Genomic DNA, 15,719 nt, shown 5'->3' with positions numbered 1-15,719 from the left:
TGATCCAGGGTGTCGCCCCTGCCATCTGTTCTGCGTTTGCGGTGGCAGTCCCAGCCACTGGCTGAGCAACTTCAGTGACTCTTTGCAAACAAAACCTGGACGTATCTGTGTAATGTGCTTTGTTCATTTCCAGAGGCTAAAATAGTTTGTTCCCCGATATTACTTGGTAATCTAGAAGTGGAGCCTTAGATAGATTGGTTAAAGAATATCATTTTGCACAATAATGTTTCTTTACTTAAAAAATTCTTTCTAGTAAAAAAACATTAGCACCAGACTATGCCCAATATGTATTTTAAAGTCACACTTATAAATAAAATTATCAACACATTTTATTTTATGAATTTCATAAACTAATGAATTTATCTCAATTGTCATCTTCATTATACCATTCATGAGTGCAGAATAAATGTCTAATTAATTGGAGACATGATTCAAAGAATTCACATATTTGATCTTTGAAGATGATTATCAAAACACTGGGCTCTCTTCTTCTAGAACCTCCTGCCAAATCCTGTGGAATATAGGAATAAGATACCACTAGAATGACAAATTCTTCTTTTCTGTAGTTTGGTTGAAATATGGCTCACAGCTAGTTAGAAGAATGTCATCAGCGGAAGTGATTTGGATCTGCTCTAGTGCTTTTTTAAACATTGTGTTAGGATAGATACACAGTTATGTTGTTTGAGCCATGACTGGATCTTTTTCTCATTCATCCCTCACATGTGCTGAGGTTTTGCCATGGGCCTGTTCCCTTCTCCCATTTGTGGACATTTTGGGCTTTGTTTCTATGTCTTTGTTTCTGTTTCCAGTCTCAGTTCCATGAAATGTAAGTTAATGTAAGAGATCTTCCAAAAGATGCTTCTTTGTCTGTCCTCCTCATGAACTTTTAGTTTAGCTTGGCCATGGACTTCCAGTCGTGTCCTGTAAAGTGTGCCAGGACACGCAGATTCCCCCTGACTGAATGCACAGCCCCATCTGCTTGCTGCTCTGCTTTGATTTGCTGTGTACTGCATCTGACAGTTGCTAGTGCCAAATATTTTGTCCCTTGTGGTTTTTTTTTTTTTTAGTTTTATATGATGGAGAGTTTCAGAAGTACAGAATGTGTAGAGTACATAGAAGCCCTGTGAATAGCCAGCCAGCTTCAGCAATGATCAATTCACATTTAATCTGTCCTCATCTCCTAATGTGGGGTAAACATAAGGTGAAACATTTTTATCAGTAAATGCGTGTGGTGTGATGTCAATGCATTAAGGCGCATGTTGAACCTTAGGTATTCACAATTCTCTTGTATCTTACTTTTCAGTGACCCTAGAGTGACCACCAGTAATTCACTGATTTTCACCCCATTTATTGCCTGGCATGTTTTTAGCCTCCTTTCTCCTTTCTCTGTGGTCAGTCATTTCACCCCCTCTGCCTTACACGCTGCTCCTGTTCGCCTGCCTGTCCGTCTCCTCGGCCGCATCTCGGCCAGGATGAGGACTGCGTCCGATGCGATCCTCCCCCACCACACATTGTACTCCATCGTCTCCAATCCGAAGCCACTGAGCTAAAACCGTTCCACATTTTCATCTTCTAACAGGTCATTGCTTTAGTGATGGACATCTTCACGGACGTGGACATTTTCAAAGAAATAGTGGAGGCGTCCACGCGAGGCATATCCGTGTACATTTTGCTCGACGAGTCCAACTTCTGTCATTTTCTAAAGATGACCGAGCGGCAGGGCTGCCAGATTCAACGTCTCCGGGTAAGAATTCCCTATGGTCTCAAGTGCTTTTCGGTGCCATTTTCGTCTGAGCCAAGTGTAAGTCATGTTCAGATAGCCCCAGGCCGTGGCAGGCCTCCAGCCAGGGCTTTTGAGAACGCCATGGTACGGCTGCATCCTCCCGGGTGCTGGCCGTGCCTTTCTGAGGAGACTTGCCCGCCAGGCCAATGAAGCGCCCCAGCTTTGCACAGATGACCCGGAACCGTGTGACAAGGGACTGTGATTCTGTGCCCTGCTTTGTCAAAGTCATTTGGCCAAGTGTTCCCAGTGACGTTTGGCTGGTGGAGGGAAGACAGGTTTATCAACTCAGTCACCAGGCCAATGTGTTCCTGAAGAACCTCGTGTGGCAGGATCCTAAGTGGATTAGGAGCCCACGTGGCTCAATGTAAAGATCTCCTACTTAAGCTGCATTAAAGTGTGTTTTGCAAGTGGTTATTTTTCTCGACTATTTGAATTAGGAGACATTACCTCCCTTTCAGACATAATTTTATTAATTTTATATTTACATAAAATTTTAGAATATTCGAGTGCGGACAGTAAAAGGCCAAGATTACCTTTCGAAAACTGGGGCAAAATTCCATGGAAAACTGGAGCAGAAATTTCTGTTGGTTGACTGCCAGAAAGTGATGTATGGTTCTTACAGGTAAGAGCACTGGGTTTGTTTCTAGGATTGTCAATCATTTAGCTGACTTTTTTGTTCATGTAAACATTTTAATACAATTGGTTGAGTCATGTCTTAAAAATGAGAAAGGAAAGTGGGGTGCTGGTGGCTCACGCCTGTAGTCCTAGTGTAGTCAGGAGGCTGAGAGCTGAGAATTGAGGTTCAAAGCCAGCCTGAGCAGGAAGTTCATGAGATTCTTACCTCTAATTTTTTTTTTTTGGGTCCGGTCGTGGGGCCTGAACTCTGGGCCTGGGTGCCACCTGTCCCTCAGCTCTTCAGCTCAAGGCTAACGCTCTACCACTTGAGCCACAGCACCACTTCCGGCTTTTTTTCTTTTTGCTTATGTGGTGCTGAGGAATCGAACCCAGGGCCTCATGCATGCAAGGCAAGCACTCTACCACTGAGCCACCTTCCCAACCCCTCTTACCTCTAATTAACCACCAAAAAATGGAAGTGGTACTGTGGCTCAAAGTGGTAGAGCCTTGAGCAAAACAGCTCAGAGACAGTGCCCAGGACAAGGAAAAGGAGAGGGAGAGAGACAAAGATAGGGAGACAGACAGACAGACAGACAGACAGACAGACAGACAGAGAGGCACTAGATTCCTGGGTGTTAGTTATGAGTCTACTTCTGAAGAAAGTCTTTATGGTCCTTAGACAAATCTCTGGACCGGAAGTAAAGCACATCAGTTATGTAGCCTCTACTTCCTCATCCTAAAGACGAGGGCTTGGCTAATGGTGAAGGCTCTCCACAACCCTCTAATCCTAAATGTGGTTTGTCTCCTACAAAAACACTACACAGGTTGGACTTTAAAACAATTATCCATAAAAACAGAAACTGTGCATTTAATGCTTTGAAGAGCCTGTCTGCTGAAGCCTCCTTCTTAAAAGATTAGTCACAACCTAATCAAATCAGCACTTGCTTCCCGGTGTTGGAGGCTGTGCAGGATGCAGCCTGCCCGGTGGTCTTTCATAAATCCCTGACCTCAGCTGTGAATGAGTCTGCAGTAGATTGTGCAGATGAGCCGAGGACTCCGCCCCGCCCCGCCCCACCCCACCCGAGCACCTGCTTCCTGCTCTTCATTTTGTTGGAACTTTGACTGTGTCTTTCTTTAGTTGTAATTTTCTGCTAACATTCCCTTGACATTCCGGAAGTTTTTATTCTTTTTGGTAAGTACTGTTTGGCATGTTGAATGAAACTCATTAAGAGCAGAAATTACAACTACTGCTTGGAATTAATGAGTCTTTTTAAAAGTCTCATTTGTGTGTATATGTTTGTTCAGACACGCTTAGTGTAAGGACTTTTAAAGGAAAGTTTAATTAAAATGGAGCATTTATTTGACTTATAAAAAAGATGTTCCTTATTTAAGCTTAGCTTAATTGAAGCTTTCTGTTTTATTATTTAGCTAGACTTGTACCATTCCTTTCCATAGTAGATGGACTTCCACTTTGTTTTGGCACCCCTTGGTGTTTTACAGGGGCTAAGTGTGGTGAAGGCAGCTCAATGACTTAGGTTGAGGCAGAGAAAAACAAGCAGCGGCAGCAGCATGTCTGTGTCCTCAGTCACGGGTGTGACTCAGAAACACACAGGATTCCCTGCGCTCAGAATCTATCAGCTCACCACTCCCATTATCTGCTGGGCCCTGGGGCATCACACCTAACATCCTGGCCACCCGAGAGGCTGGAATTGGGAGGCTCGGCATGAGCCCTAGATCTTAATCAGGAAGGAGCTGGCCACGGTGACAGGGCCACAGTGTCATGGCCACGGTGTCACGGTGACAGGGCCCTGTCATCCTAGCTAAATAGGTGGACTGTGGCCCAGGACTGCCTGGGTTGTGTGTGAGATCCTTCTGATAACTGTGATGGAGGCTGAATTTCCTTTTGGTCACAAACAGCCGTCATCCTTCATACTTTAGGATTTCCACTGTTTACCACACGGGAAAGCTGACTTTATTAAAAAATGCTATCTGTCACTGGGGTTTGACCCAGGGCCCGGCACAGGCAGGCATAGCTCTGCCCCGAGCGATGCCCACTGCCGCTGGGCTGGTTGGTTTGAGTTTGAGCGAGGGTCTTGCTGTGTGACTCCAGCTGGCCTTGAACTAGCCGCAGAGTTCAAGCTGGGCTCATGGCTTTCCTTCTACCCCTGTGCGCCCTGGGGCCGCAGGTAAGTACCCTTTTCCACTCAAATCTTCTGACAGGGACATGATTAGATTCTAAATTCTCATCATTTCTGAAGCTTTTATTTCATCTGCCTCGTGTGAAAGGGCACGTGATGATGGCTTTCAGCCTCAGCACGAAACTACCCCCGCAGATGAAGCTCAGGCTTCTCAGTCAGCATATATGAATAATGCCCATTTGATAACCCCATCTCACATTATCATATGAAAATCTAGAAGACAGTAAATAAAGCATTTTGTACAAATTGAACTGAGGAGGAAATTTTTATAGACATCTGATTTTTTAAAATCTTATGTTTTAAAGAGCTGCGCTTAAGTTACTGCCTCTCAGGAGCCATATCTGATCAGACAAGGAGGTAATCATATTTGAGATTCATGCTACAACCCCTGGATGGTAATTACATACAGCCTTTGTGCTTGAATTTTAACCTCCTGAAAGGAATCCGGAAGTTTCTGAACCACTCTTTTGGAGATTTCATGAGTCCTGGCTTTCCAACTTCATGACTAATACATAAGTTTGCATTTGGGAATGAATGTTTTTTAATACAAGTAAATATACACACATGGCTCGAAATTTAAACAGTAACACAGTTTGAAATAGCAGTCACCCTTGGTCCTAACTTCTGGATGCAATGATTCAATTCTTTTGGCTGGTTCTTCTGAAATACCTCGCATTCTGTTAAATAACGTGATCATACTGTTCTTTCTCAACGCATCGATTTTGGCTGCTGTCCCTGGCTTTTCAATGTGGTAACTGAAGAAGTCTGTAACGCTCTTATCAAGATCTACTATCCTTTTTTGTCCTGATATAAATTTATAACAGATTTTTGTACAATGAGAAATCCAGGCTTAGGTTTTTGGAAGTGTGAACAGTGTGTGTCTGATTCCAGGGCACAGACCCAGGCTCATGTTCTCCTTCAGCTTTCTCCACGCACAGCTGCTGCTCTACCACTTGAGCTGCTCCTCCAGTTCGGGCTTTCTGCTGGTCAGTTGGAGATGAGTCTCTCAGATGAGTCTGCCGTGCCTGCTGAAAATCACAATCCTCAGATCTCAGACCCCAAGTAGCTACGATTATACATGTGAACCATCAGCACACAGCGATATTTTTTATTTCTTATAAAAATCTAATAGCCATTTTATTTTTGCTTTTGTCATTTTTATCTATTTCTCTTTTTTTGTCTAGATAGCCACTTAGATTTTATAGCATGAATGACTTTTCCATAAGCTCATTTGCTGACAAATTATCTGAGGTGTACGGTCTGCACCAGCAGGACTTGCACCAGGAGCAAAGCTTGTATCCCATCTTCCTGGGTGGTTTAATCAGTGATCACGTAAATCTTTGTCCGTGTGTGTCCGCACATGTGTACATCAGTACTGGGGCTTGAATGCACACAGGGTCTAGGCTCTGACCCTTAGTGTTTTTGCTCAAAGGTGGTGCTCTACCACATGAGCCAAGGCTCTGCTTCTGGATTTTTGCTGATTAATTGGAGATGACTGCCTCATGGATTCTTCTGGTCCAGCTGGCTTTCAACCATGATCCTCAGAGCTCAGCCTCATGGGGAGCTAGGATTAAAGTCTCAAACTATAGTACCTAATTTTAGATCCAATTATCTACAATCTTTCCTTGTTTTCTTTTCTTCTTTTTTTGGGGGGGGGGGTCTGGATGTGGGGCCTGAACTCTGGGCCTGGGTGGTGTCCCTCAGCTCTTCAGCTTAAGGCTAGCGCTCTACCACTTGAGCCACAGCGCCACTTCCGGCTTTTTTCGTTTTCTGCTTATGTGGTGCTGAGGATTCGAACCCAGGGCCTCAGGCATGCAAGGCAAGCGCTCTACCACTGAGCCACCTTCCCAGCCCCCTTGTTTTATTTTCTATGTCTCTCCTTGTTTCCAAAATTTGCTCGAGTACATTTTCAAGTTAATTTATTTTGTTATTATCTTTCAAGTCAACATGTCAGTTTGTGAGCACAATGCATTCTGATCAGCGTCCTCCCTTTCACCATTCCCCCCATCTCTCAAGTATGCTCTACTTTAGAAAGAAAATGATCATGGGGATGGCTGCTTGGCCGGCCTCTGATGGCACTCCACGAACTGTAGCTGGGCATGTTTCTGTTTTTCCTGTCTCCCTGGGTTTTCTATGATCCCCTGGGCTTTCACATTTTATTACTTAATTTTTAAAAAACCATGTAAATCTCCCACTTCCTCCTGTGCTATTCATTTCTAGCTTTATTCCATTGTAAGCAGAATCCAGCCTTCCCTTCCATTAAGACTCCATGTTGACTTAACTATGATCTGTCCTGGACAGTTCTTTGTCCAGGTGAGAAAGGTGTATATTCTGCTTTCATGGAACATTCTATATGTGTCGGCTCTATATAAATTTCGTGTAAATTGTTACTCGGCACAGTAAAAAATTGTATTTGTTTGTTTTCCCTGTATGCCTTGTACAATCCTTTGTCTCTTCCTCTTGTCTCTTTGTCCTTTTGCATTAAACCCATTTGCTAAGCTTACTTAGCATGTATTATTTTCCAGCTCAGGGATTTTCTCATTTATACATTAAAAAGTCAGATTTAAAGTTTTGATATGATGATTCAGGCCAGCAGCCACTGTCCCCTGCAGGAAAGGCACGGACAGACCCCAGCAGGCTGTGGTGTCACCACCAGTTTTTTGTTTTCTAGAAGTTGAGTTATGCATGGTGAAGGTTCCTCGGTGGCACCGGTAATGTCTAGGCCAGAGGAGCCATAGTGCAATCCCGGGCACACGACTGTGCACACGAGGTCTGCGAGGCCCACACGAACCCCAGGGCTGCGTGCCCTGCCATCCGCACTGCACCGACTGTGCGTGCCCCGGGGTCCCCGTCGGAAGGCCGGGGACCCTCGGAGCCGGCGTGACCCCGGTCCGGGGCTGCCTTAGCCACGTGAGCCCCAGAGGGGCGTGGGTCACTGTAACCTCCCGCGTCCTCCTCCGGATGCCGGGCTGCGGGGACCGGACCCGCAGGGCTCCTCCCAGCGCCCCCATCATGCTGTGTTTCGCCCTGTACAGTCTTGTTAGGAGCAGGAACAAAAGGCAGAAGACTTTCTTTGGGTTTCTGGAAACTAGTGGGGGAAATGGTGAGCAGATTTAAGTCCAGAACTCGAGTTTTCGCTTTTGTGTTTGCTTTTATATATGTGTATGTATGTTCTATATACATAAGTAATAGTATGTGTACACACACCCCTCTCCCCGCCCCGCAGCTCTCCCCCAGCCCTCCCCACAGCTCTCCCCCAGCCCTCCCCGCAGCTCTCCCTCAGCTCTCCCGCAGCCCTCCCCGCAGCTCTCCCTCAGCTCTCCCGCAGCCCTCCCTGCAGCCCTCCCGCAGCCCTCCCCAGCCCTCCCCGCAGCTCTCCCTCAGCTCTCCCGCAGCCCTCCCCGCAGCTCTCCCTCAGCTCTCCCGCAGCCCTCCCCAGCCCTCCCCGCAGCTCTCCCTCAGCTCTCCCGCAGCCCTCCCCGCAGCTCTCCCGCCGCTCTCCCCGCCGCCCTCCCCAGCCCTCCCCGCAGCCCTCCCCGCTCTCCCCGCCGCTCTCACGCAGCCCTCCCCGCCACCCTCCCAGCCCTCCCCGCAGCCCTCCCCACCGCTCTCCCCAGCCCTCCCCTCCGCTCTCCCCAGCCCTCCCCGCCGCTCTCCCCGCCGCCCTCCCGTCGCCCTCCCGCCGCTCTCCCCGCCGCCCTCCCGCCGCTCTCCCCGCCGCCCTCCCGCCGCCCTCCCGCCGCCCTCCCCGCCGCTCTCCCGCCGCCCTCCCCGCCGCTCTCCCCGCCGCTCTCCCCGCCGCCCTCCCGCCGCTCTCCCCGCCGCCCTCCCGCCGCCCTCCCGCCGCCCTCCCCGCCGCCCTCCCCGCCGCTCTCCCGCCGCTCTCCCCGCCGCCCTCCCCGCCGCCCTCCCCGCCGCTCTCCCGCCGCTCTCCCCGCCGCCCTCCCGGCCAGCCTCTGAGCTCTCACCGTCTGTCTCCCCGCAGCTACATGTGGTCGTTCGAGAAGGCGCACCTGAGCATGGCGCAGCTCATCGCGGGCCAGCTGGTGGAGTCCTTCGACGAGGAGTTCCGCACGCTGTACGCGCGCTCCTGCGTGCCGGGCGCGCTGGCGGCCGCGGAGCCGGCCGGGCCGCGGCCGGGCCGGGCGCGCTGGGAGAACGGGCTGGGCCACCGCTCGCTCTCCTCCCTGGCCTCGGTCTGCAGCCAGAGGAGCGCGCTCGGCGGGCGGGACCCGGCTCGCCGCCTGGACGCGGGGTGCTTCCCGCACCGGGGCCTCGGCGCCCCGTTCGAGCCGGACAAGTACGGCCCGCGGAACCACGAGTACCGACCGCACTTCCCGCCTCCCCTGAACGGCGCCGGCCTGGCGGCGGCGCGCGCGCTGCGGCCCGGCGCGGTCCCCGAGGGCTGGAAGCGGCACAGCTACGCGGGGGAGCCGTCGGAGCCGGCCCCGTACCTGCTGCCCGGCCGGTTCCCGCCCCGGCCGGGGCCCGCGCCGCCCGCCTGGAGCCGGCCCTCGGACGCGCTTAGCGTGGCGTCCGCGTCGTCCCGGGCCGGCGGCCAGCACCACGCGCCCAGCCTGACCCTCCTGGACGGCGCGGCCCGGAGGCCCGGCGGCCCGCTGGCCGAGCGGCGCGCGCCCGTGCGCAGGTCGTTCCACGGCACGGACAGCCACGTGCGCGCGCTGCAGCTGCGCATGCCCACGCTGGAGCGCACCGCCAAGTCCTTCCTGCGCACCTGGCGGCTGGAGTCCTACCTCAACGACCGCGCCGACGCCGCGCCCGACCCCGGCGACGCCGCCGCCCCGGACGGGGCCGCCGACGGCCCGGGCCGCAAGGCCGGCGCGCTCCAGGCGCACTCGCGGCTGCGCGCCTCGTTCGTCTTCAAGCCCACGCTGCCCGAGCAGAAGGAGGTGAGCAGCTGCACCACCGGCTCCTCCAACTCCACCATCATCGGCTCCCAGAGCAGCGACACCCCGGGGCGGGCCCCCGACAGCCCCGCCGCCCCCCAGGGGCCGCCCGAGGACGAGCCCGCCGCGCCCCCGGCGCCCCCGACGCCCGCCACGCCCGATCACCGCGGCGTGAACGGCCACGCGGAGCCGAACCCCCGCATCCTCACCGCCATCCCCGCCGCCACCCTCGCGCCCCCCACCGCCCCGCTCGACCCGCAGCTGCTGAAGCGGCGGAGCTTCCCGTCCTTCGAGCACGCGCGCGCGGGCGCGGAGCCCCGGCACGGCGGCGCCTACAGCACGCTGACCCGCAGCCGCGCCCGGCCCGCCGCGCCCGCGCCCGCCGCCGCCGCCCCGCCGCTCACGGGCGCCCGCAGCCTGCTCGACGTCACCCTGAGCCCGGCCGCCGCCGACGGCGAGCCCGGGGCCGCGCCCAGGCCCGCGCCCGGCCGCCACGCCCCGGCCACCAAGTCCGTCTCCATCGCCGCCCTCCTGGACGCCAAGGAGGAGGCGCGCGGGGCGCCGAGCCCCCGCAAGGACGGCCGGGGCTCGCCCAGCTTCCTGAAGAAGGGCTCGCAGAAGCTGCGCTCGCTGCTCAGCCTGGCGCCCGAGCGGAAGGACGGCCTGGCCAGGGGCAAGGCGCCCGCCTTCTACCGGCTCTGCAGCAGCTCCGACACGCTGGCCTCCGAGGGCGGCGAGGACCCGGCGCCCCGGAGGTCCGAGCCCAGGGCGGACGCGCCCTCCCCGCCGGCCGCGCGGCCGCCCCGCGCCTCGCCCTCCCCGGGCAGCGTCCACCGGAGCCGCGAGGACGTGCGCGCGGCCCCCGGCGAGCGGCCGCCGCTGGAGAGGCCCGGGGACGCCTCGGCGCCGCGCTTCAACACCGAGCAGATCCAGTACCGGGACGCCAGGGACGCCCGGCCGGCCGCGGCGCCCTCCGCCTCGCCCGCGCCCCGGCCCCGGCCCAGCGAGCTCCTGCGCTCCCACTCGGCCCAGCGCCGCGTCTACAGCCGCTTCGAGCCCTTCTGCCAGCTGGAGGGCGCCATGCCCGCGCCCGGGGGCGCCGTCCGGGCCCAGGCGCTGCGCCCGGAGCGCGCGGCCGCCTCGGCGGGGAGCGGCTTCGGCAGGCCCGGCCCCGGGCTGGGTTATGGCGCTGGCGCCGGCACCTTCCCCACCTACACGCCCCCCGAGAACAAGCTGCGGGGCTTCATGCACAGGTTCGGGAACCTCATCACCAAGAACAAGTGAGATCCCGCCTGGGCCCTTAGCCCTGGGGACGGGAAGCCGTGCACACAGCCCCGGCCCGCACAGCCCGGGGACCCGCACAGCCCCAGGCCTCCCCGTGCCCTCGGTCCCCTTGCTCCAAGTGGAACATGGAGACCTTGCTCTGGACACTCTCCTTTCAATGAAAAGGAGAGCAAAGCCTGCCCACTTCGTGGTGTTTCCAGGAAAGTGGAGGGTTCAGAGCGCCCCTCGCCTGTGACTTCGGCCTCTTGAGTCTGTTTTTCCTGGGAAGCCCTGAACAACTCAAGCAAGAAGAGCCTCGCGGAAACCACGCGGCTCTGCGCGCCCTCGGGCCGGACCTGCCACGCGTGCACTCTCAGCCACCTGTGCCGCGGCTGCACGCCTACAGCTCGCCCTCTAAGAACCATCTGGAATCTGATGTGTTCCAGAATGGGGCCAGCGAGCCTGCCTTCTGCTCTCAGCCAGCCATTCCTTACTTGATCCGAAGTAAGGAAGGTCTTTTCTCCTGTCTATACAAAAAAATAAAATACAAACTTTAAAGAAAAGGCTGCTTGTGCCTCATGCTTGCATTTGAGTAGCAGAGCCATGCTGAGGCATCTCAGTAAATTTTGTTTCAAGTTCGAAATGGTCATTTTTTCCTAGGCTGAAATTGAGATCTAGGCTTGGCTTTTCCATTGCTCTAGGTCCTGGTTGGTTTTTAAGTCTTTCTCTAGATTAGTTTGATGGTGGTGTTCAGATAATAAACAGCCCCCTGCCCTCCCGTGAGTAAGGAAAGAAAAGTTTTACATTCAGTGTAGAGACTTGGCTGCTTTGCTTTGTGCACAAAGGCCAGAATCGAAGGAGCAGTGGATCACAAGAGAAAAGCAAAGTGATTACAACACTGCAGATCTACTATTTAACATCTAGATGGCCGTCCAAGACAGGACGTAATGAGTAAGATTCAGTTGAGTATACCATTAAGTTAAAATATCCATAACCACAAAAATGTTTTTCTTGTTATTTAAGTTCCATGACAAGTGGCATGGAGAAAGGAAGAGGAAGAAGAAAATCTAGCATGCGTGGAGAGGTGGTCTACATTGGCTGACCAGGTCGTGAGCTCGACAACCTTGCCTGAGTGTCGGGCTCTATTTGTGGACACCTGAGAGGCAGCAGTGTTTTGTGGTAGCATGGTCCCCTGATGAAGGCACTGAATCAGAGAGTGCTCCAAATCACTGCATAGTGAGTAAGGGTGCTAAGTTGTCTGTACCACGCTGTCACATTCAGCGTTGACCGCTTGACTCAGTAACAAGCAGCCAGCCAAGGTGCAGACACTGGGGCTGAGGTGAGGGTAGATGGCATGGACCAGAACTCTTCTAGTCCTGAAAGCGAAGCCGCCCCCCAGCTTTCCTGAAGCAGTGAGAGGCAGGGGCAGGGAGCCGGGAGTGAGTTGGAAGTTGGGAGGGGGGGTGGAGCACCATGTTGAATTTATTATCTCAGCAAGCATGTCCAATGACCATGTGAAAACCAGCTCAGATCCAGCGTTTCCAGAGCTGTAAGAGCGGGATCTGAACACAAATATAGATAATATTTTTGGTATCATTCCCACACCATACCTTACTATTTTCTCTTCTACTCTGCTTGATGAATGCACATTGAAAGTAATTTGCCTCTCTTTACAAACTGCAGGAATATGCCATCAACTGTATGGAAATTGCACTTAATACATACAAATTCAAAATATATACCCACTTAAAAATCACTCACAGAGCATTTTTAAGGTTACCATTTTAACAGGAAATTCTCTAGTGCTGCAACGTAAGGCATTTCTTATTTGGGAGACATAAATGGAATCTCCTCAAATTTTGCACACTCCCCAATGAGTTGATTACCTTAAAAACACACTAAGAGAAAACTGTCTGATCACAAGAAAGTCAATTATGCTCATAGATTTTTTTTTCTTAAAAAGTTTAGGGATACATAGTTTCTTGTAATCAGATGAAGCATTCTGCTTCTAAGAGAAATATTATTATTTGGTTAATTTTAGAGTTCTCTAGAGTCTTTATAAAAAAACTACCAGATTATTTTAAAAAATTATAACTGGGGCTCAGTGGTAGAAGATATTACTCATTTTGCCCTTAGCAAAATTCCCTTCAGTCATCCTGGACCAGAGTTCTTTACCTGCATTCCAATACCTAGAACTCATGGTTAAGCACCATGAAATGACTTCACAGTTACCCTGGATTTTGTTAGCTTCCTCCCAGGAATCTTTCAGAGCAGAGAGAACAATGAACACATTGTTGTTTGGCAGCTGAAAGCTAGAAAGTTCCCTGCAATGTAGCTTTTAAGTTGAGACAATGTAAAGACTGAGATCTTCAATCATATGTCCTCATCAGAAAAAGCCTGTTGCCATTTTGTACCAAGACTTCCATAGCTTCTGGAAACAGTTGGCTTGTGGGAAATCCTTTCACATAGACCCTGTGGTCTTTTTCCTGGTGAAATTGGGGAAAACAGGATGCTTTATTTCATCTACTTCAGATTTCTCCTCTGCCCTTTTTCTTTGATTGTTTTCCTCCTAGCTTTTCCCAGAAACACATACATGTCAGAACCCATACAAAATATCTTTCCAAACTGGGCTGAGAAACTTCCCAAAGTGAAGGCTGGGATAACACCTAATACTTCAGAAAAACAAACAAACAAAAAAACACTTTTTAAATAGCTAATACTCAAGTTTGGAGATGTAATCATTTCAGACATTGTATTTTCTTCCCCGTATTAATATTAATCACTTAGATGAACTTTGATGGTAAAGTTTGGTGATATGGTTTCTGTTTTCTAGAAAGTACATTGCTGTATAAGCAGAACTTCAGGACAATTTGGAATAGCTCCTGTCAATGGCTTTGGGGTAGTGCCTGCCATTCTGACAAGAGAGGTGTGTCTTCATTTGTAGAAGGGAACGCTTCCAAAATGATGTCCAGGGTGACCTAGGTAAATGGGGAACAGGGCCGGGTCCTCATTCCAGGCCTAGCATTCAACTATTCCGCGGCATTTGTATTTTGTGAATATCCCCTAATTCTCAACACAGCTTTGGCTAAGGGATATAAAATAGCATCATGTTACTGATGCCAGAAAATTATATGTGATCCCATTAAGAACAACAATGAGATTCAGTTTGGTTCTAAAATATTTAAAACCAAAAGAGGAAATAGTGGGCCGGGGAGTCATCTTGTTAACTTTTTATACATACATAATGAGGTAAAGAAATGCTCTTCCAAATTATTTTTGGTTTTAGATTTTTTAATGAATATTAAATGACTTTGTACAAAAATTCATATGCTATAAGTTCTTTTTAAATTTTAATACTCCTTATTTTGCTCTCCAAGCACTTCTGCACTTAGAAATTTTAGCCAATAATTTAGATTATTACACAGTTTAAAATGCTTCCTCAGGGGCTGGGAAGGTGGCCCAGTGGTAGAGAGCTTGCCTTGCATGCATGAGGCCCTGGGTTCGATTCCTCAGCACCACATAAGAAAAAAGAAATAAGCCGGAAGTGATGCTGTGGCTCAAGTGATAGAGCGCTAGCCTTGAGCTGAAGAGCTGAGGGACAGCGCCCAGGCCCAGAGTTCAGTCCCCATGACTGGACCCCTCCCCCCCCCAAAAAAAGCTTCCTCATAAACTTTGAAATCTTAGCTAAAACACTTTTATTTTGATTAGCAATTCCACTCTATAATTCTATTTTATCCATATATCAATATGGCAAATGTGGGTGTAATAAAAATATACCTTTAGAATATTTGACTCAAAACCAAATCCTACCAAGTTACATTGAAGTTAGGTACTACGTTTTCTTACAGAATTAGGTCAGTTTGGAGGAAAAAGTGTTTAATGCTACTGTTTTGTTCAGTAAAAAGGGAAGCAGCACTTTCTTCTATACCATGACTATATTTTGGTCAACAGTGAGTCACATACATGGAACTGGACAGTTCCATTGTCTGGTCTTTCCACTGTACCTTTCTTTGCTCAGCAGTGTGTACACACACAGACCGTTGGGCTACAGCTGCCTACGGTACTGCGAGTGACATGTGCGCAGACTGTAGCCCAGGGCCAGTGGCCGCGCGCTGTACGGCAGGGGTGTGCAGTTAGCTGGACCGTGGGGGGTCGGGCGGCCCCTGCATGCTGCTCACTCAGCCAAGAAACCCCCAGCAACGCACTTCGTAGTGGGTAGGCCCTTTATGGAACAACTCGGGATTCGTGCTGCTTCCCGTTCTACTGGACAAAGCAGTTGCACTGAACACGTTTTCCTCCAAACTGACCTATTTCTGTAAGAAAACATAGAACCTAACTTTCATGGAACTCGACAGGATTTAGTTCTGAGTAAAGTATTTTAAAGGTGTGTTTTTAGTATATCCACCTTTGCCTGCGGCGTGAAGACGATTGGAAACTGCACATTAAAGGGAAATACGACGGCATCATTGAGATATTGTCTCCCATGAATGAAGAGCAATGCCCCGTGAAAGGCGAATGTGATTTTTGAACCACTTACATACAATGATAAAAATGAATTTATCCTAAGTGGCAATGTTTCGGAAAACCCTGACTCAACCAGTGTAATAAACACGCGTGCGTTCGCCCTGGCGGCCGTTGGGTTCCAAGCCCGCACTCCGCATTGAGCCTGAGAAGATGGAAGACGCGGAAGCGATGCTTGCGCATCCTCCCGGGGAAATCGGTCAGATGCGGCCATTTCCCGAGCTGAAAGCGCTGAGGAGCAGAGGTGAGACAGCGAGGATCCCTGTGTTAGCCCAGGTAAGGACGAGGTGTCCGCTCAGACCTTTCTCCCGGTATTCATGCCTCAACAGCTCAGCTCCTTGACTCAGTCAACACTCATGGAGACCTACTCCGTACCGAGACTGTGTTTTGTAGTGTATGTTAGGTGTGGGGAGAGGAGAAGGCCTGGCTACC

The 15,719-nt window shown here is 51.2% G+C and overlaps 1 protein-coding gene across 3 annotated transcripts in view; it reads left to right on the top strand.

Moving 5' to 3' along the window:
• Nucleotides 1-11,301, top strand: part of Fam83b (family with sequence similarity 83 member B) — a 63,027-nt gene extending 51,726 nt beyond the window's left edge. For all 3 annotated transcript variants that reach the window (XM_070017212.1, XM_070017211.1, XM_070017210.1), the window contains 3 exons: nucleotides 1,580-1,744; nucleotides 2,281-2,405; nucleotides 8,582-11,301. In XM_070017212.1, coding sequence (XP_069873313.1) covers nucleotides 1,580-1,744; nucleotides 2,281-2,405; nucleotides 8,582-10,787 — 2,496 coding nt within the window. In that variant the 3' untranslated portion in view covers nucleotides 10,788-11,301. The remainder of the gene's footprint in view (nucleotides 1-1,579; nucleotides 1,745-2,280; nucleotides 2,406-8,581) is intronic.
• The last annotated feature ends 4,418 nt before the right edge of the window (nucleotides 11,302-15,719 follow it).

This window comes from Dipodomys merriami, unplaced genomic scaffold, assembly GCF_024711535.1.
Source record: "Dipodomys merriami isolate MVZ:Mamm:240054 unplaced genomic scaffold, mDipMer1.0.p SCAF_122, whole genome shotgun sequence".
Lineage (NCBI taxonomy): Eukaryota > Metazoa > Chordata > Mammalia > Rodentia > Heteromyidae > Dipodomys > Dipodomys merriami.
Note: the sequence above shows the minus strand (reverse complement) of the source record. Positions and strands in the feature narration are given on the sequence as shown.